Source organism: Narcine bancroftii, chromosome 14 (assembly GCF_036971445.1).
Source record: "Narcine bancroftii isolate sNarBan1 chromosome 14, sNarBan1.hap1, whole genome shotgun sequence".
Taxonomy (NCBI): domain Eukaryota; kingdom Metazoa; phylum Chordata; class Chondrichthyes; order Torpediniformes; family Narcinidae; genus Narcine; species Narcine bancroftii.
Window position 1 is genome coordinate 64,297,468 of NC_091482.1, and position 25,921 is coordinate 64,323,388.

Here is a 25,921-nt window from a genome sequence, read left to right on the forward strand (position 1 = left end):
ACATAGAAAATAGGTGTAGGAGTAGACCATTTGGCCCTTCAAGCCTACACCACCATTCTGGCAATGTATGAGGCCATGGGCAAACACGCCAACAAGGGATTGGGATGGAGAATCGAAATGGATGGCGACTGGGAGATCCACCTATGGCGGTGAACAAAGCTGAGGCACTTAACAAAGTGATGTCCCAATCCACGTTCAGCCCCTCCGATGTAGAGGAGACCACAATAGGAGCACCGGATGCAGTAGATGACCCATGCTGATTCACAAGTGAAATGTTGCTTCACTTGGAAAGACTGTTTGGGGTCCCGAATGGTGGTAATGGAGGACGTGTGGGCACAAATGGAGCATCTCCTGCAGTCACAGGAGTAGGTCCCAAGTGGATGATTGGTGGGGAGGGAGGAGTGGACAAGGGAGTCACGGAGGGAGCGGTGCCTGTGAAAGGCGGAGAGGGGAATGTGTGTCTAGTGGTGACACAAACTGGGAGGTAGAAACTGAGAATTAGATCAAGCTTCTTCAGGGTGGAGGTCAGTATATACATCACTTTATTTGGAATGTAGCAATCCAGAACATGTCCTGCCAAATACATCACTGATGGAATGGGTTCAAGGGCTGAAGGGCCTACTACAGTTCCTGACGCCTTGTGCCTGTCCTCGATACCATCTTGATTGAAGGATCATGAGTGAAACATAAAAGCACAGTAGCTGTAATTGGACACCCCAAGCAGGGAGCTATCTTAGACAGTATAAAACCTAGAGAACCTTGACAACTTGCCAAACTGCAGAGGCAGAAAGTCCTGTGAACCAACAGCACTTTGCAAGGATTTTATTGAAGTCAAGTGATGGATCTGCCAAATAACCATGGTCTCACCCACATTGTAGGTAATTTCCTGACTGAGTTCAATTCTATTAAAAAAATGTGAATTTCTGAAGCGTTTGTCCACAGTACATGGGGGTTTAATTTATTATCTCCTGAACTTGTGTGTCTCAGGGGTCAGTTAAGAATCCACCCACTGTTTTGGTTGGGGAATTGGTCAGAAATAGGCAGTGACTGCAAATTCCTTTCACTCAATGCAATTAACGGATCAGATGGGCATGTGATTTTGTCACTAGTTATTTGCTTCAGATTTTTACATTATGGACTGATTTCAAGTTTAATTCTACTAGTGCCCAAATTATGAAATTCATTTTTAAAATGAAATGTAGTATTAAATAAAAACAAGCCTCTCACGACTATTAATATTTGAGGGTAGGGAAGTAATTGAGGAGCTCAGTTTACAGGGAGAATATTGCCTTTGCTATTCATAGAAATGTAAATTAAATTGCAATTCTGACACCTAAACACGTAGCAAAATTTGAACAACTTTGGCTGCTGTAACCAGTCATCGTGTTTGTGAGATGTGAGAATTGGAAGTGAGGTTAACTCGACACTTAACTAGATTTATGGCTAGCACCTGTGATTGGAAAATGCAACAGTATCTGGAGACAAGTGGAGGCTTAATTTAGATTGCAAAATGTGCAACACATCCATTTTTGAGCAAATCACTTGTGTCCTATTGCTATTGGAGACCAGTTCAGGCATCTTGTAAGGGAGCAGTTTCTTCACAAAGAAGGGGAGAGAGGTGCCGGTGCATTTCATGAAACTGCGTGCATAATAAGAAGGGATTTCAAAGAATAAGGGTCTTTGTTGGTAGCTCTTCTGGAAGGCTGTACATAACCTCCAATAAGAGGTTGTAGCATTTAGCAGAGTTGTCCAGATTTTACCTTTGCTGGTCTTGTTGGTAAAATGCGAATATTTAAAGTTGCACAGGTTTAAGTATTCGGACATTAATTTCAAGGTCCAGACACATATTTGAGTAGGAGCTGCCCCACTTGTTCTTAAGGCTCCTGATTAGATCTGGAGCTCGGTTGGCCGATGGATCGAACAGGGGTCTGGGTAACTGCAGGAGGGCTGGAGGCGAATCTACGGACATTCAGTGACTGAATAGACTCTCGTAAGGGGCGCTGGGTGACACTAGTGCTGACTGTACCTGCCTTACGGCAAGCAGAAGGCAATTTTGTGTAATATTGCATGTTCTGTACTTTTACATGACAATAAAAGAATCTTAAATCTTGAATCTTTCTCTCCCTGACACTCTCCTCCAGTTTTCAGAGCACAAAAGTAGAAGGTAAAGATAATGAAATGAAATTTATTTCCATCACTGGCAATATTCAGTCTGGTGTGGAAAATTTCCTCGATGTTCCTTTCATCAAAGGTACATTGAACAAAAATGTATCTGTATGTGATCAACATTTACAAAGCTGGTTCAGTGCCTTTCAGATCATCAGGTACCCGGGCAAACATGCTCCACTTGTGCAAATGAGGAGGGAAACTGATCAAATCCAGATGCCTTTCCCTCTCCCTGAGCAAGTGACTGATCTGAGTAGCCACGCCTTCAGTAGGTTTCGGGTAATTGGGAAGGGTTTTCATTTAAAGCATTGCGTTGTTTGTGAGGACCATTGGAACTTGTGTTGGGGCTGCCAGGTACAAATGAGCCCTCCAGCCCCCCGCCCCCCACTTATCATGCAGGAGTGTGTTATTGGACCCTTGGAGAGGTCAAACTTTCTGGAGTAGGTATCTAAAAATAACATTGAGGCCTTCAGAGAGAGATCCTCTCGTCTGTGTGCACCGTCAGCTTGTAAACTGCTCTGGAAAGAAATGATTAGCAATTTTGCCAAAACTTATTTAACCGAGGAAATCTTTCACCCTTGATTCTGATTACAAAGCGTCTGTGTTTTTTCTCTCCGTCTGTATGAATATGTCTGTTCCCGATTAAAACATCAACCCAATGCCAATTTAAAACTGCATTCAGCTTCTCCCTTTGGGAAGTTCTGTTAAGACACAGGTGGAGATTGAAAGTGATAAACTTGTAACAGTTTTTGTACAAGGTAAAGGTAGTAAAACACTGAGTGCCACGGTAAAGAAATTAGATGCCCAGCAAGAAATCGTGGATGGTACAAGGTCGAGATGAGGTGAAGCTTCAGTGAATGAAATCGAACTATGGGGAATAAACTGATTATCGAGGGTTTATACAGAGTGGTGGAGAACATGAGGTAACCTTGAGGAATGTTCGAGCCATACATCGGGCCAAAGTGCTGTCTGATTAAGAGTTTCGGCTCAAAATGTCGACCATTCTTTTTCTCCCACTGCTACTCGAACTGCTGAGATCCTCCAGTGGATTGTGTTTGGCTTCAGATTTCAGTGTCGGCTGTCTCCTGTCTGTCTGCTGAACTGTGTCTGACTGACAGACAGGCAGCCCTGGGACCCAGCCTCTTGGCCTACAACAGAATGTAGGTGAGGTGGGAGCTCGCTTGTGGGTATCAATTTGGGGTTGGTCTGTGGCCAATCCAAGCTGACTAGGTATGACTGCTGGATACTGTGACCTGCATAGGGTGCTGATCCAAATAAACCCGAGTATTTTGGACCAGAGTGCACACCAATCCTGGTCTGAACCCAATGTATGGTTGAGGTGAGTTGGAATCTGCTCAGGTCACCAATGTCTAAAGGAATCTAGCATGAGGATCGAGCTGGGCACAAACACTGGCCGTGCATTGTGGAGGTGGTGGGAGCAAACCTTATTTCTGCTGCAAGAATATTTCTCCACGTTGCACCAGACATTGGGATGGTTTTTCTGTACCATTCCTGGTCAAGAACTGTTGGGGGTGATTTTAAAAAGCCTCACCTCCTCCAGAAGAGGCTTCCTGGAACATAAAGATCTTTGAATAGTTGGGGAATTGAGGGGCGGTGGGGAACAGACAGATCAGCTATGATCTTGTTGAATGGCGGAGCAGGCTTGGCAAGCTGGATGATCGAGTCCTGTTCCTATTTCTTGCGTCCTTGTGTAATTTAACGCTATGTAACAAGTGACCTGTAGATTGTTCACCTGTATATTGTATCAAAGGTGTTAAATCTGTGAATTCCCTTCAGATTGACACAAATCCCAACACCAGAGGAATCAACTTGGATGTGGGAGCACAGGAAGAGGAAATGGCCAATTAGTTCCTCATCTTTTCTAGTCAGTCAGATTAAGCCCATTTGTTTCGCAATCCCAAGTGTTCCCCGAGTTCTTGGTCTCAGTTTCTATGCATTTGCCGACGTCTGTGGCTTTCTTTGGTCACTCTTACAGAGCTTTGTTAGTTACTGGATCTTTGGGAATAGACTGATGGGAGTCAGGGATTAGAAAAGCATCTTGTTTTCTTGAAAACAGCACCACCAGGCTGAAATGGAGAAACCTTGAGATGTCAACTCTAAATTTCTGTTTGCTGGTGTGGGAAGGTTGTGGGTTCAAATCCCTCTGCGTCAGCACCATGAGGTGTTGCCAGGTCGTGACAATGTAGAGTCACAGCTGACATCTGTCTGGGACCTCGAACCATCTCTCATGTAGACGTGAAAGGTCACGAGAACTGGATGGAAGAAGAGCAGTGGAGTTCTCCCCGGTGTCTGGGCCGACACTTATCCCTCCACTCTGCAGCAGGTCTTAGTCAACCTGTAGGGTTGACATGTCCACATGACCAGCAGAAAAGCAGTTTAAAAAGGCAAAGCATGTGAAAGGTATTGTTGTTTAGGATGACCCGGGGTGTGGGGGAGAACCCCCTCAATGCCCAGTTTTAGAAAGACTCTAGACCAGCTATTTGCAACCTCTTTTTCGGGTATGGTCCCCTTGGGACTCTATTCAAATTTAATGGGCCCCCTTCCCTGTGAAACTGTCAGGTGTTGGTTTCTTCCATACTTCTCTTCTACTGACTACATAAAAAATATCTTGCGTGACATGAAAAGAAAACTTCAATGTGCTATGGCCCCGGGGGGGATTTGCTGGGCTCCTGTTGAGAATGGCTGCTCTAAAGTGGGGTCCTTTTTCCCCACAGTACCCTCGCGTTGACTGCACCAAGGCGCAGTGCATCCCTTGGCACGTTCTCCTGCAGCGTAGAATGTGCCAGTCGGCAGCGTTCCTGAACCAACCTCTCCATGTGCTCGAAAGACATGGACCGTGTAGCAGCTGCTCTTCTCCTGCGTGTGAACAGGCTTCTCGGAGCCAAATCTTGCCCTTGACGAGGCAAATATCCGAACACTGAATCTGTCATTTGTAATGTCTCAGTGGTTTTAAAGCAAATATTTCAAGTACATAAATCAAATTGTTCCTTTTGAAGTTGATTCTCTTCAATCTCTGGGAAGAAAACTATTTGAAGTTTATGTACTTTCTAGAGTATAATATGCAAAATATGGTGAGAATTTCTTTGTGTGTTGATTTGTTTTGGAAATTGAACAAGGGGTTGAAATGAACATTGTGGTCATGTGTCATGGGTGACTGAGGAGGGATGAGGCTCTGAAGCTTAAAGATCATGGGAAACAGAATGTGAGGTGAATCATCATTTATACACATCCACCTCAAGACTTCCACCAGGCTAGGACAGGCCAAAGTGGTCGAGCTGTTTTTAGTTAAACTACAGTTAGATAAGCCCTCCTGGATGTTTACGGAGCCTACTTCCAGTTGTTTATCCCTTTTGGGGATGGGCAAATCGTGTTGAAGATCCTGATCAGCTGTAAGAAACCTCAGCTTGCAAAACAGGAGGAATATTGGAGACTAATCTGACTGCTCACAGGGATCTAAGTTGTGGTATTGGTCTCTTGAGCCTGCGGTGCATGGTTGATCAATGCAAGCCTCAACACCACCTTATCCCCTCCCTGACGATCAAGCATTTTGTAGTTTAGGTATTTGGTAATCCCCACCTTGAATGTACTTTGTGCCTCTGCCTCCACTCCCATATAACCATATAACCACTTACAGCACAGATCAGGCCAGTTCGGCCCTACTAGTCCATGCTGTAGCAAATCCCCACCCTCCTAGTCCCACTGACCAGCACCCGGTCCATACCCCTCCAGTCCCCTCCTATCCATGTAACGATCCAGTCTTTCCTTAAATGTAACCAATGATCCCGCCTCGACCACGTCTGCCGGAAGCTCATTCCACATCCCCACCACCCTCTGCGTAAAGAAATTTCCCCTCATGTTCCCCTTATAATTTCCCCCCTTCAATCTTAAACCATGTCCTCTAGTTTGAATCTCCCCCTTTCTTAATTGAAAAAGCCTATCCACATTTACTCTGTCTGTCCCTTTTCAATGTGGTTGGATATCAACGGGCTGCAGGGATTGGAATGGCCAGCGCGGGCTGTAGGGGTTGGTGCGAGTGGCACAGGATGTAGAGGTTCGGGGGGACAGCGCGGGCCTGCCCGAACCTTTGCAGCCCGCGCTGGCCGCCCCACAGTGTGGGGACTGATATCGGGCTGTTGGGACAGAGCGGGGCAGCAGGATCAGTGTGGGGACTTCCCCGTGCTGACAGCCCCCCGGCACGGGACATCAGGGCAGGGGCAGCTGGGAGAGGAGCTGTCAGGTGCTCGACAGCTGACTGTCATCCCCTTAGCAGCTGCTTTCAGGCAGCTGCATTCAGATGGTCGGGGGAACCACTGTGCTGCGGCGATTATCCCTCTCGGAGGAGGGTTACAAAGTTCGCCTCGCAAAGGCGCCTCCTGCGCATTCAAGTGGCCTCCCAACAGCCGCATATTGGCACATTATGCGGCTTTACAAGTGGGGAATTAAATGAAAGTGAGACTAAGAAGGGGTGATCAACCTTTTAATTTAGACATACAGCTTGGCAACGAGTCCATGTCGCCCAATGAACCTACGCCCCAGGGACGTACTCATGGGCCGAAATGGCCCATTACTGTGCTGTACGTCTAAATTAAAAATCAAAAGGCTGACAACCCCTACAAGGGATTTCGCCTTCTATTGTTGGGGGTACCAGGCTCATGGCAACTCTTTGCCCTCATGGCAGATGAAAGTTCATTTTTATCGTATTATTACATGACAATAAAAGGAACTTTGAACCAGCATCTACCTTCTCTTCTGCCTCTGTTCTAATCCGGGAAATGCATTAACCAGTTTTAAAGAGACAGGAATGGTGATAAGCTGTTTGAGTGGAGTTCGCATGTTTCCCCAGTCACCGTAGGTTTGGTCTCTTCCCATGTTCCAAAGTGCTGAGGTTTGTGAGGGGTAGAATCTGGGAAGAGTTGATGGGAATATGGGAGAATAAATGGGTGAGGGTAGATTTTGTGGAAAAGATAAGTTGGCACAGGCTTGGCGGGCTCAAGGGTCTGTTTTCCCTGCTGTATGTCTCTGTGATTTAAGGAGACAGTTAATAATTTTAACCTGTCGTGAGGATCTAGTACTCCCTGCATAGAAGTGTCACCTCATTTAAATTGGATTATGATCACACTTAATGCATCAAATCCAGCCTCCTGTGATGCCAACTGAAGTTATGCCATCAGATTACATAAGTACAACTTGACGAAACAGCGTTTTCCAGTCCTCGATGCAAAACATGCAGACACACAACCAGACATACCACATATGCAGGACAAGTATTCATATAGAAAAGTATTGTTTCATGAATATGAGTGTTGGAGGGTCAGTGTGAGCAGTTCCTTTGGTCGTTCGGCATTCTCACTGCCCAGGGGAAGAAGCTGTTCCTCAGCCTGGTGGGGCTGGCTCTGATCCTCCTGGATCTCTTTCCCGACAGGAGCAGTTGAATAATGCTGTGTGCAGGGTGGAAGGGGTCCTCAAATAGACAACAATCCCAGTAGATGATGTCAGTGGAATGGAGGGAGATCTCAGTGATCCTTGTCTGCCACTCTTCATGTGGATTGACCCTCCCATCCATTTTTCTCCAGCCACTGTACTGTGAATTTACAATTCTGCTTGCATGCAGCAAGTTCCCACCCTTAGCAAAGTAATGATGCTGAGATCATCTCGATTAAAGCACAAGTATTGCCCTCGGGCACAGAGGAAATTCCCCAGCTCCTTGGAACACTTGGTGGCACCTTTGGTGCCCCCCACCCCTCCCAAGAAAGCAAACAGGGTCTCTCATTTCATATCTTGCTGAAAAGGTGGTGCCTCTGACCTTTGGGACACTACCCTCAGTCTGTGGAGGAGGATTTGAAGCAAGAGACCTGATTCGGATGCAAAATGAGGATACAGTACAAGTCTGATGAATCAAAATCGGATTCTCCATAATCCTCACTTATCCAAATTTTTTTGGAGCCAAACTTGTTGGGCTGCGGACATCAGGCACCTCAGTGGGGAGGTGTCAGTGATTGGTGGCGGCCAGCATTTTTTTGGTGAGAATGAAACATTATTTTAATGCTTTAAAAAAAAGCCTTCCCTTGTTGTTTAAACACTCTTACAAGTGATTTGCTGTTGCTACTGGGCTGTTTTAAAAAAAAAAATGACCCATTTTCCGAAAAAAAACCGTTTATCTGACATAGGCCCAGTCCCGACCATTTTGGATAATCAAAGTTGAACTGTATATTGCCATATACATTAACACAATGTACAAATGCACAGAAATTCTTTCTTCCAGCCAAACAGGTTAAAAGTGGAACCAATTAAAATAATGTACCTTAAATTACAACAATATACCAAAACCGAGAAAAAGATAATATGGTAAAAGGATAGATCAGTTTTCACAGTATAAGTTTATTATCATCTGACTGTACGTATACAAACAGACAAAACAACATTTCTCCGGACCATAGAACATACACAACACATAATAATCACTTGTAAGCATAAAGATATCATATAAAGTTTATATGAAATATAAATGCATATAAATACAAATAGATAAAGATGTAAATGCATTTGCCAAGCTTGGAATTTATTAAAAATAAGTAATCTTCTGGACATTGTTGGTGTGTGCAGAGGAGAAGCCCAAGAACAAAAGGTTTCTGTGCATTTTTCATTGAACTAATCGTTCAGTTAATTGCTTATAAAAACATTGGGATCTGTAGAGCTTTCAATATCGATGAATTTAGCTCTATCTTGTCAGTTAGCTGCAGACATGCATATGTCCCGTGACAAGAGTTTGTTTGGATGTCTGTTACCTCAGTCCTGATTGCTTGGGAAACCCTTCCTTGTTCCGAATGCCAACCTGCCTTGGCAGAAAGTTGGCTTTAAAGTTTGGTTTTGGTCATTTCTTGTTACCTTATTGGAATTCCTGCTCCCTAACTGATCCCGATTGATTGGTGGGATATTTTGGTGCTTGCTGGGATAAAGTGTGGGGGAGGGAGGGAGGTACGTGGCAGTGGTTTCTGAATGCGACTTTAGTGCTCTGCTTGTGAAAGGTAGGACATGGTGGTGAACTTGCTTTTGATGGCTTTAGATCATAAAGGACCCCCATCACCCTGCTCACCACCTCTTCTCACTACTACCTTCAGGCAGAAGGTGCAGAAGCCTGAAGACCAGCTTTCAGGCTTTTGAACTTCCCCTTTGCTACCCTAATCCAGCACCACAAACACGACTAAGATTAAAGACTATTAAAATTGGAATTTTCTTGCTGAATATTTATCAATTGTTTATATTTATTATCTCTTTCCATGTAGTAATTTAATGTTTACTACTGTACTGGATTTTGTTATGTTTTTACTAAGTATCTGTTTGGCTGCATCAAGAATTTTGGACGTCATGGTTAATGTAGCAATTAGCACAACCCAATGACAGCGTCAGATGGTTCGCGTCCGGCGCTGTCTGTGAGGAGTTTGTACGCTTTCCCCTTGTCAGCATGGGTTCCTCCCACCATTCAAAACGTACAGGGGTTGCAGGTTAATTGATGTAATTGGGCGGCACGGGCTCCTGGGCCGGAAGGGCCTGTTACCATGCTATATGTCTAATCTAAATTTAAATTTTTAATTTAAATATGTACTTGTGTACATTATTGTTTATTTAGATGACAAGGAATAAATATGATTAAAAAATAAATCTTGCAAGTCCTGGGTTTGAATCTGGCACTGTCTGTAAGAAGTTTGTATGATCACCCAGTGTTAATGTAGATTTCCTCTAGATGTCCGGGTTTCGTCCCACATTCCAAAGGTATACCGGCTTAGTGCGTGATGCAGCCTGTTGCTGGCTCTATCATTAAATTAAAATAATCTAGAAATAACTTGAGAGTGAAATCAGTCTCCTCCTGGCAAACAGTAGTGGAAATCTTCATTCATTCACTCTTTCCTTCATTGAATAGTGCTACGTCAAAGTGCAGGATATAGAGAAAAGTACAATTAAAACAATGTAGGGACATCATCTTTTATCTTCGAGGGGGCCAGTCAAGAGTTTGATAACAGCAGGAAAGAAACTGTCCATGAATCTAGAGGTTCAACATTTCTACCTGTGTATCTTCTGCCTGACAGAAGAAGATGGAATAGATCTTTTAATGGATGTCGTCAGCTTTCTGGAATAAATGGGAGGTACAGTTGGAGTCGATTGGAGGGTGGTTGTGAGATGAAGTGAAACCCAAAAGCACAGAAATCCTGGAGGAACTCGGCAGCCCTTCCTTGAGGAAGGACTCAGGGCCCGAAATGTCGGTAATGTATCTTTACCTCCTGTGGATGCTGTGAGACCAGCTGAGTTCCTCCAGCGTTTCTGTACTTTGTCTGGGCTGCGTTCACCAAATTGGAATCCGAGTGATCCCAGAGTCCGGGCCAGCTCAGTATCTGGGAAGGCGAGATCAAAAAGGACCAGCTTGCTGCAGTTGGTAGACCTTCTGTCTAACGTTGAGCAAGAGGACGAAATCGGATTGAGATTAGGGGCTGGCACCTGTGGCCATTTGCAAAAGCCAATTGTTGTGTTCTCATTTGAGTTGAGTTTGTGATGTGGCTTTGGTCACCGCATGGTCAGATTGAGCTCTGAAAAAGACAATAAGAAGCTGTTGGTGTTTGTCACTTCCTTGATCACATAGTCTATTGCTCATTCTGTTACTTCTGATTGGGCTTTAAAGATCAGATTTATTATCAGTACATACAACCCTGAGATTCTTCTTCCTACATGCCAAGCAAAATTTCTTCTTCTCGATAGTATAAACTGCACTCAAAAAAGGAAACATTTACAAAAGAGAGAATTGTAAACAAAACGGCAATGCGTAATGAATAAATACATAAATGCGTAAACCGTAATAAATAATGTACAAAGTAAGACTCCTTAAACAAGTCTCTCGCCCTTTTTACACTGGCTAACCGTTCAATGAACTGGTTAAAGAAAACGTTTTTGCCGTTCACACTGGACCACTGTTAACTGGTTCTCTGTGTCCTTTCACACTCACCACAAGGCATCCCTGGGGAGGGGTTTGGGGAAGTCTATCATCTACTGGCGATGTCTGAGTGTCGCATCAAGCGATGGTGGACCTGCCCTAAATCCCGATCATGTATTTAAACAAATTAATCATGCCCAATTATAACATAATTCAACTTTATGCACAGCACAGTGTGAGCCCTTCAGCCCCTTTTGTTGTGCCAACCGATATAAAACTTTATAAATTTATAAAAGACCATGGGGAAAGTGTAAGCCGCACAATTTATAAAGACAGTGGGAAAGAGCGATGGCTGACCTGCCCTCCCAGAATTCTGTGCCGCAGAGAAACTCCTTGATGAGTGCTCTTTGCATACAGTTCTTTCTCAGGGGCACGAAATTCTGGGAGGGTAGAATTCTGTGCGGCAGAGAAAGGGCTGTATGTATGAAGCATTCATCAAGGGGTTTCTCTGCCGCACAGAATTCTGGGAGGGCAGATCGGCCATCATGTGCGTACTCTCGCTCCCTGCAACTTTCCCACAGTCCTTTAGAAATTTATAAAGGTTTATATAGGTTAGCAAAGTTCATACCTTTCTTAATCTTTTGTTTCCTTCACGTTCCTGCACTCACATAAAATGTCATCAGGGTGTCACTACTTTGTCCCTGGGTAGTTCATGTCCCTTTCACGCTGGGCTAATCAGCACGCAGGTGTCAGTTGATGCCGGGGGACCTAGGTAGCATCATCCCCGGAATTATTTGATGCCTGAGTGCCAATTAAGGAGCTTTCACACTGGACCCTTAACTGGTAGATTGGCCATTAATTACTTGGTCAACGTGCCTGTGTGAAAGGGGCTTCTGTGTTTGTTTTGGAGCCTGATGGTGGAAGGGTAGCAACTTGTCCTGGACCAGGTGGTACAAGCTGGAGTTGATTTTCTTTATAAGCCCAAAGCTGTTTGGAACTGAGTAGGAGTGGGGTTGAAACTCCATCTCCTGGGCTGCGAGTTCCTGTCCTGTTTGATCTTGTCACGAGTTGAAGCAGTCACCAGGACTCCATTCTTGCAAACACAGCTCGGGCCATCACACAAAGCCACCTCCCCTCCAACTGTCTCGTAGAGATGGAACTTGCTGCTTACAGGGGTGGCGGAGGCAGGGACTGTGCACTTTAAGATGGTGCATGGTTGTGCAGTTGAAGTGTTGGGGGGGGAGGAAATCAGGGGTGAATTTTTTTTCAACCAGTTTAGTCACAATGGGCCGAATGGACCCCTTTCTGATTGCATATGAAGAATGATTATTGGAATAACATTGGTCTCTGCTTAGCAATGCATGAAAAGGACAAATGTGTAACTTGTTTATGTGTGCATAGTGTGGAAGTGATGTAAATGAACAATCTCCCAACAAGCTGAGGTCAATGTAGAAATAGTTCAGCTGTTCAATGCTGAGTCATTTTTCAGAATTATTATGCAGTTGGAACTTGGTCCATTTTTCGTGCATGAAAACTGTTGCTGTAGATTAGTAAAGACTGCACTAAAAAAAACAGGACCCCCCACATCACAGGCATTCGGGTTACAAATATTACCCCTATTGAATTCACATATCCCTTAGCCAGGAAGGGTGATGGGGAGGGGTTGGTAGCCAGGAAGGGTGATGGGGAGGGGTTGGTAGCCAGGAAGGGTGATGGGGAGGGGTTGGTAGCCAGGAAGGGTGATGGAGAGGGGTTGGTAGCCAGGAAGGGTGATGGAGAGGGGTTGGTAGCCAGGAAGGGTGATGGGGAGGGGTTGGTAGCCAGGAAGGGTGATGGGGAGGGGTTGGTAGCCAGGAAGGGTGATGGAGAGGGGTTGGTAGCCAGGAAGGATGATGGAGAGGGGTTGGTAGCCAGGAAGGGTGATGGAGAGGGGTTGGTAGCCAGGAAGGGTGATGGGGAGGGGTTGGTAGGTAGGAAGGGTGATGGGGAGGGGTTGGTAGGTAGGAAGGGTGATGGGGAGGGGGGGAGATGGGGAGGAGTTGGTGGGTTGGGGGTATGCAGTAAATTCACCAAAATCAATTCACCGATGGAAAATTCTCCGACGAACTTTAATTTTTTTTTTACCATTTAACACCTAATTAAAAGCTTTATTAAACGACACCTCAAAATTCATTAAAAAATTAAAATGAACCATTATGATCTATTTTTTAAAAAATGTATTGACGTGTTGGTCAGGTTACTTGAGGAAAAACAATGTCTTTGCGAAAGATTGGAATGTCTGGCTCTGTGTGATTCTTGCTTCGCACGTTTCTCATTGGTCTTTTGATATTTTCTGCACTAAGGAAGCTTCCCAACTATTGCTTGACTACATGTAGTAAAGGCATCAGATAATATTGAATGCAGAGTATCGGTCGTATCTATAGCCTTCTTGCGAATCATTTCACAAAGGCTTGCTGCCGCAACACTTCTACATCTGTGTGGTCATCGAATGCTTAATTATATTGTCACCAACTGTAGATACTCAAGCCTGACATTTACTTTTCTGAGATACTGGTCACACTTACAATGAATTTTCCTTTTCTTTGTAGTATGGGTGACTTTTAATACAAAACTTTTTAAATTCTTTTCTTGGACTCGATGAAATGAAGCCCCATTTCTTTAAAGGTGTTGGCGGAAGACTGAGTCAAAATCAACTGTTAACAATAAATGTTTAGTTCGGTTGGTTAATCAATGAATTCATTTTTTTCATTCATTCAATTGTCGGTGAATTTTCTTGGGGTGAATTTGATGGTCGATGATTTTTCCGTCAGTTGCTTTAATAATGAATTTTCTGTCGGTGAATTGATTTGGGTGAATTTTCCTGTAACCGTGGAGAGGGGGTGGGAGATGGGGAGGGGTTGGTGGGGTGATGGAGAAGGTTCGGTGGAACTGCAAAGCAGGGGTGATAATTTTGAAGTCCAGGTTCCTTTAACCAGTGAGCATGGAGTGAGAGATGAAGGGGCCACAGACACAGAGCAGATTGGCCATGCCATGAATCTCTTTTAAGCCACAACCAAAACAAATGGGCTGACCAGCTTCTTAGATGCTTGGAGTGAATAAAAAGATAGCCCTACTCCTGTGGGAGTTTGATAAATCCCTCGTGCATTCCCTCCCTCATTTCTGACCTACAGGACAAACCAGACCAACAGGGCAGCCCTGCCTTGGCTAGCGCGCTCCTGCAGGTAAGGGCAGCAGAGCTTCCTATAGTCGAACTCTTGCAGTTTTGGCCTGCAGATGGAGAGTGGCCATTGTCTTCCTCAATGGTAATGCTGTCTTTCCGGAGGAGCAGGAAGTAAAATTAGCAAAACCCTTGTTCCTTTTGGAAAGATTTAGAAGATGAAAAGTTCAAAGAAGTATTATTTTTACAAGCAGCGAACTCTGCTTTTGAAGTACTTAAATAGAACAGATCTTCTGTGTATTTATTTTTCCAGCTCTTTTAACTTCTAAATTAAGCTTTGGCTTTTTAAACATGTTAAAAATAGTGTTATTGAACAGGCGGTCTAGTTTAGTGCAAATCACAGCACTGGCTGGTTTAATGATTGGCCTAACTATTGGCACAAAGTACACACAAATGTTGGAGGAATGCAGCCGGTCTCGCTGCGCCCATAGGAGTTAATGATGCATCACTGATTTTTCAGGCCCGAGGCCTTCTTCAAGCAAAAAAGCAGGCAGGCATTTGAATTGAAGACCAGAGAGAAAGAGGGAGGGATAGCAGGGGAAGGCATCCAGACCAACAAATAAAAGGTATTCCAGTAAAATCTTCATTATCTGGCACCTACAGGGATCATGGGTGTCAGGTATGCGAATTTTTCGATTGATTGAGACTCTCTTCCAATGCCTAACTATTACACCTGCGTTAAGAATGCACCATTTTAAAGAGTAAAGACAGAGCAAAATGTAATTTGAGAAAAAAATCAGTATTGTAGTCTTTAATTATGTAAAGTTCACTTTATTCAGCTAATTCTTGTAAATCACAAAATTTAAATTTGAGCCCCGGTCGCTGACGCTGTAACTGTGTTGAGCTAACAGTGCCGCCGTCATGATTAACCCCCCCCCACCCACGCTGAAAATCGACTCCCCTCCACGCAGCGTCCTGGTCAGACCATTGGTGCACCTCCCTTTAAATTCAAACACCATTCAAGAGCGCTGTAACAGCGTTGCGCTAACTGTATCGCTGACATAATTAACCACGTCCCCCAAGTTTATAGATAAAGCCTTACTAATAATAAAGACTCTTACTAGGCAGGGATGAGGAGATACTGTGGGAGAGCCGCCCAGGCAACAAGCAGAGTCAGCTGGCTCTTCATCCTGGGCGCCACCATTTTATTCAAACACAACTTCATTCAGACAGCTGCTGCAGACAGGGCACGACCGCTGGCTGAATGTTTACTCCCATCCTCACCAAGGGGTTGTGTGTTGCTTTGGAGAATATTTACTTCTACAATTTTAAACTTTTATTTTAAACTTTATTTACTCTTAATTATTTTAAAATGCATTTATCTATCTATCTATTTATTTATTTGCTGGTTGCATGAGTGTGGGATAACAGGAATTTTACTGTAATTGGAATTAATATCTTTATCTCCTATGGATGCTGCAAAGCCGGCTAAGTTCTTCCAGTGTCTTGGTGTGTTTTTACTACAATCTCCGTGTCTACAGGGTTTAATGTTTCACTCGAACTATTGGCACAGCCTTTTGAAAGTGGTGTTACTTTTTGTCTGGTATAGCCCCACAGTGGGTGATTGGGGTTCAATTTCAGTGGCACCCTATGGACACTCTTGCTCACACTGATCAGCCCCTGATGGTCTCAACCTCCCCACGTCCCTGCTCCAGTGCTGACACACTTGCCGAGTGCCACCTGTGTTTTCTATCTCCTGTCTGGAATTATCCAGTCCTTCCCTTCCCAGCGGCCCATGAAACCCAAGAATTGAATTATTTTTTTTAAGCAATTCGTTCATGCAGTCTCTTTCTGGTTATCTACACTTTAAGCAAGTCAAATGAGTAGCTTTTGGTGGATAAATGTTTAATCTGTTCAGGGGACTTCCCTGTGTGTTGCTGTTGGAGAAGCATAGATTCTGTTTACTTCAACACACTCCATTAAAATAGTGGAGAAGGTGGTCTTGTACTCATTGACTATGACAGATGTATCTACTCTTCCGTGTTTTGGGAGTAAAACACGAGCACCGTCTTTTGAACCATCTGGTTCATGGAACAGTGTGATTTAAGTTAATTAGTGGAAGGATGAGAGGAAACAAGGGGAAAATACTCAGTAGTGAAAGGTTGGTGTAAAATGCTCATGACATGTATCTGGATGAGAACCTGAAAAACTAATTTCCAAAACTTTCCTCTCACCATTGTCTGATTTTTCTCTCCCCCCCCCCCACTCTTTTTGATGTGTTCACCAACGTTTCATTTGAGAAGAGTTTTGGATGCTTTTCCCACACGGTTTCTTTTGAAAATTGCATTGTTTGTGCAAATGGAGTTGGCTCTGTATTTGTTGAAAGTGAACCTCGCGTGTCTGACCATATTGTGTAATAATATATAAGCTGCCTGCTGTTGGGAGTAGTGTTTGAGTGCCATAAATTAGCCTAGGAACAGCTGTCCTTTTCTTCTACTTTTAAAGAATAGTTTAGTGTACCTTTATATTTAATGTAATGGAGACTAATTTAACAAGCATCTATGGAGAAATGGCCCTGTACCCTGGGGTGGAGTCCACCAAGCATTCAATCAGGTAAATAGAATGGATTCTCTGCCCTTTGGCATGCTGGGTAAAGTGACCCTCCATTTCCATAAAATTGATTTATTTCACACTTTTTGTTAGATCCCAGTCTTAATGAGAAGTCCAGCGCATCTGCTTGGAAACAGGTCATGTGGACTGGTGCTTAAAAAGGTACAGTGATGGGGCTTCACTGAGAAGCAACATCGCCCTTCAAAAGCCTTGCTTTGGAGATCTGAAGATACCTAAGCCAGGTTAACACTTCCAATGGCAATGTTAAGAAAACATTGCAACGATATTTCCCATTGCTTCCAAGGGCGCCAAGTCCTTTGGCATATCCTGAGACCATGAAAAGTTTGGAAAAATACAAGTTCCTTTTTTAAAAATGGCAGCCGTTGGATCAAAGACTTTCGAGCGTCCCTAATGTAAATGCCTATAGTTATCTAACCACTTCATCCATCACTTGAGTGACATGAAAAGTAGCTATTGTCAGTTTTGGCAGATTTTTTTTTGTCTGTGGTAACAAAAGGGACAGGACAGTTAATCTCGGGGCGAGCACTCCACTGTTATAACACTAGTGACTGGGGTTCAAATCCGATGTTATCTGCAAGGAGTTTGCACGTTCTCCCCACGTCTGGGTGGATTTCCTCAGGTGCTGCAAAAATGCATGGGGGGGGGGGTTTACGTCAATTGGGGTATTTGGGAAATGGGCTTGTGGGCCAGAAGGACCTGTTACCATGTTTTGTGTCTAAATTTAATAATAAAAAAAATTAACATTGACATTTTGAAGGCCCTTGGAGTCTAAATTAAAATGACCTTCTACCTTGTTGTATCTCTGGCCTGTAATTGTCTATTTTATATGTGTGTCTTGACCAATGGCAAAGAGCTGCTTTAGAGCTACAAATTTCCTTTTATCCTTTGAAGCTGTTTACAAGAATTCTAGCTCAGCATGTCAACTATAAAATTCCTTTAAACATCCTACTAGACAGTTGAAATTAAATAATAGAGTGCGGCAGTTCAAACTCTGTGTGTCTGCTTGCACGTGCCTGTGTCCGTGTATCTGGCACTCAGAGCCACTTCAGTGTTGAAAATTAAGCCAGTCATCAGACTTTCAATTGTTTACAGGAAGGTGAAATATTTTAGCCAAAGACTCTGCTAAATGTGTTGTTATACATATAGTTCATCAGCATCCATTTTTGGCAGGCTCTATCTTAGCTGTTAGGAGGGGCATTGTGTGGTTTCCACTTAACCACCTCTCAGAAGCTCTGCTTGGCTGGCTGAAGAGGAGTTAGAGCTAGCTGTGGCACTCTCCCATGAGGCTCACTGGTTCCAAAGACAAGATTGTCATTTTTCAGCCAAGTCCAGGGTCAGCTGGCAAGATCGTAAAGAGTCGGATTGGGACACACATTCATGAGACGTGCTCAGAGCTCTCACCACCGATGCTTCCAGTCATGAGATGAAACAGTAGGCTTTTATTCAAAGAACAACTAATGGGCCTCTGTGTTTTATTTGTGAAAGCTCTAGGCTCTCCTGTCCAACAGCGAGGCTGATCCAAGAGCGGATGGGTGGTGTCTCAACGTCTGAACGGTTGGAATGAGCAAGTTATAGGTATTGGATTATATACTCCTAGAACAGTCAAACTGAGTTGCATCCTGATACTAATTAACATCAAGAATAGAAAGAGTTGGCTCAATATGAGGATATGTGCTGGTCTGGTTTCAGCATCCAGCATCCAACACTCGTACATAAACTGTGGTGTAGAATACAGGGAAGAACAAGATAGCACAAATATTATTTCTCTTTTTCCGTCTTCCCTTTTTCTGTCCCTCTACCCCTGCCCCCATGTTATTTTTTACTCTTACACTCTCCTTTTTTTTCTTGGCCCTTGCCGTTGGCGTTTTTCTGTCTGCTTGCTGGTTTACTAACCATACTCCCACCTTGCATCCTTCCTGCTTCAGATTCCTGTCTCGCTCCTCCTTTAACATCCCACTGCTTTCTTCCCCTTTCAGCTCCCTGCAAGCATCCCGTCTCTCCTGCTTCCTGTGTTTTTTTTTGTGTGTGTCTGCTCACCGGTGGAGCGTGTCTGTCTGGGGAAAGGTTGGATGCCTACTTAGGAGCCCAAGGCTCTAGTGCTAGGGTGAGAGGGGGTGGGAGGCAGAGCAAGTTCTCTGGAGTAGATCCAAGGACCCATCCAGAGCTTGATAGAACATGAATCTGTGTCGGGTTCAGGATTTGGGCGTTAGGACATCTTGGCTCTATAAATCAATGATCACAAGAAAAAAGGAACAGAAGCAGGCCATTTGGTTCATTGAGTCTGCTCTGTGAAATGAGCTAAACTGTTCTCACATCTAGTTCCAAGTTCTGACCTTGTCCCCATATCCCATGATACCCCAACTAATTAGATACCTATCAATTTCCTCCAGTGATCCTGCCTCCACAGTTGCACGTGGCAACGAATTCCACAAATACACGACCCTCTGGCTAAAGAAATTTCTCCTCATCTCTCAGTTGTAAATTGGTACTTTTTAATTCTGAGACTCTGCCCTCTTATCCTGGAATCACCCAACAGGGGAAACATCTTATTTACATCTACTCTGTCCAATCCATTCCTTATTTGAAATGTTTCTGAGATCCCCTCTCATTCTTCTATATTCTAATGAATAGAGTCCAAGAGCCACTAAGTGTTCTTCATATGTTATCCTCTCATTCCTGGAATCATTCTGGTAAACATCTTCTGTACCCTCTCCAACCTTGCTATATCCTTTAAGATATGGGGTGTAAAACTGCACACAATCCTCCAAATGAGGTCTCACCAGTGCCCCATAGAGTCTCATCAACCCCTCTTTATTCTTATACATAATCCCCTTTGAAACAAATGCCAACATAGCATTCGTCTTCTTTACTGCCGATCCAACCTGGAGGTCAACTTTCATCCTGCACGAGGACCCCCAAGACCCTTTATACTTCTGAGGTTTGAATTTTCTCCCCATCCAAATAATGGACAGTTTATTTCCTCACCCAAAATGCACAACTGTACATTTCTCAACATTGGATCTTGTCTGCTGCCATTTCTTCGTCTGTTCTCCTAAGCTGTCCAAGTCTCTCTGCAAGCTTTCGATTTCTTCTACACTTCGTACACTTCTACCTATCTTGGTGTCGTTTGCAAACTTTGCCATGAACCATTTAATCCACGATCTAAATCATCAATATGCATTGTAAAAAGAAGCGGCCCCAACACCGACCCTTGTGGAACCCCACTAGTAACAGGCAACCAACCAGAATAAGATCCCTTTATTCCCACCCTTTGCTTCCTGCCTATCAGCCAATGCTCCACCCAATCTATTATTTTTCCAGTAATTCCATCTGCTTTCATCTTGTTAAGCAGCCTGTTATGCAGAACGTTATTGAAGGCCTTTTGAAAATCCAAATTCACAACATCCACAGCTTCTCCCTTGTTCACCCTACTTGAGATTTCATCAAAAAATTCCATGAGGTTGGTCAGGCAGGATCTTGGACCTATCATCCCATGCACCTCGAAGTATTCCATAACCTCATCCTTGAGGATCAATTCCAATATCTTTCCAACTACCAAAGTCAGGTTAATAGGCCTATAATTTCCTTTTTTCTGTCTCCCTCCTTTCTTAAACAACAGAACTATATTTGTGACCTTCCAATCCTCGGGAACGATGCCTGAGTCTATTGATTTCTGGAAAGTCAATTCCAATGCCTCCACAATCTCCAAGGTCACCTCCTTCAGAACCCGTGGGTGCACCTCATCCGGCCCCGAAGACTTATTTGCTCTTAGACCATTCAGCTTACTAAGCACTATCTAGTAATCCTGACTGTACTTAATTCTATTCCCAGAGACCTTTGAATATCAGATACATTGCTAACGTCCTCCACAGTGGAGACTGATGCAAAATATCCATTTAGTTCCTCTGCCACCTCTTTGTTGTCCATAATAATTTCTCCAGCTTCATTTTCAATTTGCCCTATATCTACCCTTGTCTCTCTTTTACTTTTTAGATATTCGAAGAAGCTCTTCGTATCCTTTTGTATGTTATTTGCCGATTTCCTTTCATAATTCATCTTTTTTTTCTTAATGAGTTTCCTTGCACTTCCTTAATGTATGTAAGAGTCAGTTTATTGCGGATTTCTCATCCTTTTTTCAGCTACAGGTCTCTGCTCAAAGTTTATCGCCCCCCCTTCCCCGTGAAGCAGTCAAATTTTGGTTTCTTCCATACCTTGCTCTTTTTCTTCTTTGGCTTGGCTTCGCGGACGAAGATTTATGGAGGGGGTAAAAAGTCCACGTCAGCTGCAGGCTCGTTTGTGGCTGACAAGTCCGATGCGGGACAGGCAGGCACGGTTGCAGTGATTGCAGGGGAAAATTGGTGGGTTGGGGTTGGGTGTTGGGTTTTTCCTCCTTTGTCTTTTGTCAGTGAGGTGGGCTCTGCGGTCTTCTTCAAAGGAGGTTGCTGCCCGCCGAACTGTGAGGCGCCAAGATGCACGGTTTGAGGCGTTATCAGCCCACTGGCGGTGGTCAATGTGGCAGGCACCAAGAGATTTCTTTAGGCAGTCCTTGTACCTTTTCTTTGGTGCACCTCTGTCACGGTGGCCAGTGGAGAGCTCGCCATATAACACGATCTTGGGAAGGCGATGGTCCTCCATTCTGGATACGTGACCCATCCAGCATCCTTGCTCTTACTGACTACATAAATATTAATGTTATGTGAGGTGAAAAGAAAACCTGGCTTTTACTGTGGCCCTGAGGGGGGCTGAAGGGCCCACTGTTGAGAAAGGCAGGTTTATTGTATCGGCGACCTGCATTTCTGGGTTGATTGGATGTTGAGTAACCTGGGATTCAGGGCGACCACACTCAAGCATCAAATTATTCACCAGTTCTCCTAATTAGCTTTGCAGAACGAACGTCAGCCATACTTTATCATGTGTATATACAAAGTAGGAAAATCACTGGACTGCAAGGGAGAAAAGATGAAAGGGAGCAAAGATAAAAGGTCTTTTCATAGTTGGCCTCCGCGTGGAGGCCAAACGAAAAGGTATTTCTTTTCATGCAGGCCCAGAAGAGCCTGCTCCAATGTCCCCTTTCAGCCCGGAGGCAGCTGGGGCGTTCGGGAAGCATGGCTACTGGTGCCATGACATCATACATAAGTGCCAAGCAGTGGCCGACTTTGTTACCCATAATCCCCCATGCAGCTGGAACCCCTCTGTATTTCCCAGAGAGATTCCAGCTGTGTGGGGGAATTATGGGTAGGGTAGACGGCCATTGCTCTGCCACATATTTGGCAGCTGTGGCCGATGTGCGGCCCAGTGAGGTGCCAGATGCTGGAATGGCCCCCGCCTGCCTCTGCCGGCTGCCCCTGCCTTGAGGGCTCACGGAGGGAGAGGGGTGGGAAAAAGAGAGAGAGAGGTGAGATGGGTTGGGGGCTGACGGCGTCCTCGGCCTGCTTGTGCAGCGGCAGTGCATTCATGCTGGGCGGAATTCGAGTCGCCCATTGGAGCCCGTTAGGGCACATTCAAGAAGGTAAGTTTCCTGATCTAAAGGTGGAGAATCTTTACCTTTATACTCAGGACTTTTGACTTTATGGAAGGGCCTAAAGATGAGGCCATAGTTTGAGACCAAGGAAGCACACCATTTCACAGTTTCTTTAAAAAAAAAAGATTGATTATAATCGAGAGAGTACATCCTCCTAACTCTGGAAAAGTCCAAGTGCATGACTGAAACTTTTAATTAAGCAGTGATTTCAATTGAATTTGACCTGTTCTAGCCTGCCCAATGATGTTTCAAGCAGAGACTCCCTTCTCTTTAATGTGCTTTGAGATCGAAGGCTGCTTTCACTACCCCAGTCGGCACAATGACCGGCTTGATTTCACGCTGTTCATAGAAATGTGTTTTACAGCAGTAATACCCCGTTAACCCACAGGTTGTGATTCAGCCAGAGACGTGCGTTTCTCACTCACTTTCCTTTTGTGATGTCCCAGTTGTGTTTTGTTAGGCACCTTTTTGAAGAGTCAGTTTTGTAATGTGGGAAACTTGGCAACCACTCCGAACACTACAGAAAGCAAGCCGATCATTCTTTTTGCCTAGTTTTGGAGATGAAGCCCAGCACATTGCAGGCAAAACTTGCCCCACCATCGAGCAAATCCATGGGGAACGCTGCTGTCAAAGAGTAGCAGCAATCACCAAGGATCCACACCACCTAGGACATTCTCTGTTCTCACTGCTGCCATCAGGAAAGGGATATAGATCCCACAAGACTCTTACCACCAGGTTCAGGAACCCTCCACCAGACTCCTAAACCACAGACTCAATCAAAGACTCATTTAATGACCCTCCTACTTTGCACATTATGTACTATTGAATATTTACTTTTTCTGTATTTCACAGTTTGCTTACATTTGTCTCGTCTGTATACGCATTTTTTTTGAGTACAGTTTACAGTATCAATAACTGCCTGACCCACATGAAAAAGAATCTAAGCATTGCATGTGATGTCATTTGTATACCCTGACAATAAATTTGTTTGGAATATTGGTCAGGATTTTAACATTTTTAGAATTAGGCCAATTTGGTCCTATGTGTCAATGCCAGCCATTTTACACCCCATTAACCTACACCCTGGTACATTTATTTTGAAGGGCGGGAGGAAACTGGAGCCCCTGGAGAAGACCCAGTTAGACCCGGGGAGAACATAAAAACTCCTTGCAGACAGTGCGGGATTTGAACACCGGTCGCTGGCATTGCGGTAACCGCTACGCTGCCCACTTTGCTCTCTGTTAAGTGTTGCTATGTTGGAGCAGATTGCACTTTGCCAGTACTGTCCTGGGAGCATTGACAGAGTCCCTTCAGGAGATGGACAAACCCACAGCCTCCTGATTTACATCCCCCAAAGCCCAGCCAACCATTTGGTTGGGGGCGGCCTTGCTCTGCACAGACCAGGGGATCAAACGTGTTACTCTCCGGGGCTGAAATGCTGAGCCCTTGAGATGTGCCCAGCAATTAGTTTTTGTTTGTAGCCCTGTTACCAAGGTGCAAAATGGTGGTTGTCTCGTACGTGAATGAAACTTGTTGTGACACAGTAACTTGCATGAAACCCATGTAAACATTCCAGTTAAACCTTGGATCAGTTTCTGGAATTTGCAATCTGATTAAATGTCATGTGGTCGCAGTAGGAATAATATTTTTTTAAGCTTCAACACTCCTTGAACGTTGTTTCTCGGTTCTCTCCTTCTCGCACTGCAGAATTCATTTCTGTTAGTCTAATATCTCCCACTGCCTTACGCAAAAATAGACTGTTTTGTTGCAACTTCCAGCATTCTAGATAGGAGCAGGCATGAACCTGCCCATTGGTTGGCATTACCCCAATACTCTCTTGGCAGAGATGATGCCCATATACATTTCCTACCTGTGAATACTTCATTATAACTGGGTCAGAATCCTGGAACTCGTTCCCCAGCACTTCAAGGGCTGCAGTGGTTCAGGAAGGTAGCACTCCACTGCCTTTCGAGGACAATTTTGGATTGGTAATTAAATTCTGAAACTGCAAATCCCACATCCCTTGAATTATTTAAAAAAAAAATTGATTGCTGCCTGCCTCATTCTGGAATACCCTTGAGGCTGAACCATTATTCTTGATGGGTTCTAATGAAGTGTACTTGCCTCGTAGGTCTCTTGATGGAAGGCTTCAGGTGTCCCATCGGAAAGGCCTGCCCCATGTCATCTACTGTCGTCTGTGGCGTTGGCCGGACCTTCACAGCCACCATGAGCTTCGAGCCATGGAAATGTGTGAATTTGCCTTTCACATGAAGAAAGATGAGGTCTGTGTGAACCCTTACCATTACCAAAGGGTGGAGACCCCAGGTATGTCTATCGACCAGAGCAGTACATAAAATATTCACAGGGTGAGTGGGGTTGGCAACTACTTGGTCAAATTCCCCACTCTCTATCACTCTGCCCCCTTGTTGAATTGTCAAGGGAGACCTATGCTGGCTGCCAAATGTTGTGTCTCTTCAATCCTGAGAGTTAACCAAGATAGTTTGCACCTCATCCCAGCATCTGCAATGCAGGTACTCCCCAACTTACGAACTAGGCAATTTTCGTCCATCCGCACATGTGACCGAAAATTTTTTAAAAATGTAAAGGATCTAAAATGTATGTGATTTATGTTGTATTTAGCAAACTATAACAGGGATAGAGGGCATATAAGAGCCAAAAGGTACATCCCAGGGTCCGTAGGCTGGGTGCAGCCATCTTGATTCCTATGCGCGTGTGTGTCTTCAGTGGCTCATGCACAGTGGGTTCGCATGTTGGCATTCGATTGGTGCATGTGCGAGAGTCAAGTGTCCTATCAATATTAAATTCGTGCCCTTGACTCTCACGCTTGCGCCAACCGAACTGCAATACACGTGGACACTGTGTGTGCACCTCTGAAGCCACGCGCATGCACACAGGAATCAAGATGGCCACGCTCAGCCTATGGATCTTGGGACGCCGACTAACAAGGTAAGTGCGCATATTTTGGCTCTCGCATGCCCTGTATCCCTGTTATAGTTTGTCAAATACAACATAAACCGCTTAAATTATATATTTTTTATTAAATAGATGTATGCAATTCTGACATGGGTCCACTCCACAATACGACCGATCCTTCGGTCCAAATTACGGTCAGGGAGTACCTGTACACAAAAGTGCTGGAGAAACTCAGCAGGTCACGTAGTATCCATAGGAAGTAAAAGACTGTCAATGTTTCAGGCCTGAGCCCTTCATATCCTCAGACCTGGTGTGGAATCTTGTCCCATTGATTTTAATTGGGGTTCCAAGCCTGAGGGTTAGGAGGCAAAAAGAAAGATTATTATTTTGCTTTAGTTTAATTTAACATTTTCTGGTTTGAATTTACCTTGCTAATTTACATTGCTTTTTCATCTTCTGTTTTAAAAAGTCGAGTGTCAAAGATGTTTAAAAACTTTCAAATATTTCACAGGTTTGACAGGAGGGAAAGTTCTGTCCCCAGCATGCCTTCGGTTGAAGCCTTGTCACCAAG

General features: G+C 44.3%; 1 protein-coding gene across 3 annotated transcripts in view; it reads left to right on the top strand.

Moving 5' to 3' along the window:
- smad3b (SMAD family member 3b) overlaps positions 1-25,921 on the top strand; it is a 93,485-nt gene that overhangs the window by 39,559 nt on the left and 28,005 nt on the right. For all 3 annotated transcript variants that reach the window (XM_069910760.1, XM_069910762.1, XM_069910761.1), the window contains exon 2: positions 24,548-24,741. In XM_069910760.1, coding sequence (XP_069766861.1) covers positions 24,548-24,741 — 194 coding nt within the window. The remainder of the gene's footprint in view (positions 1-24,547; positions 24,742-25,921) is intronic.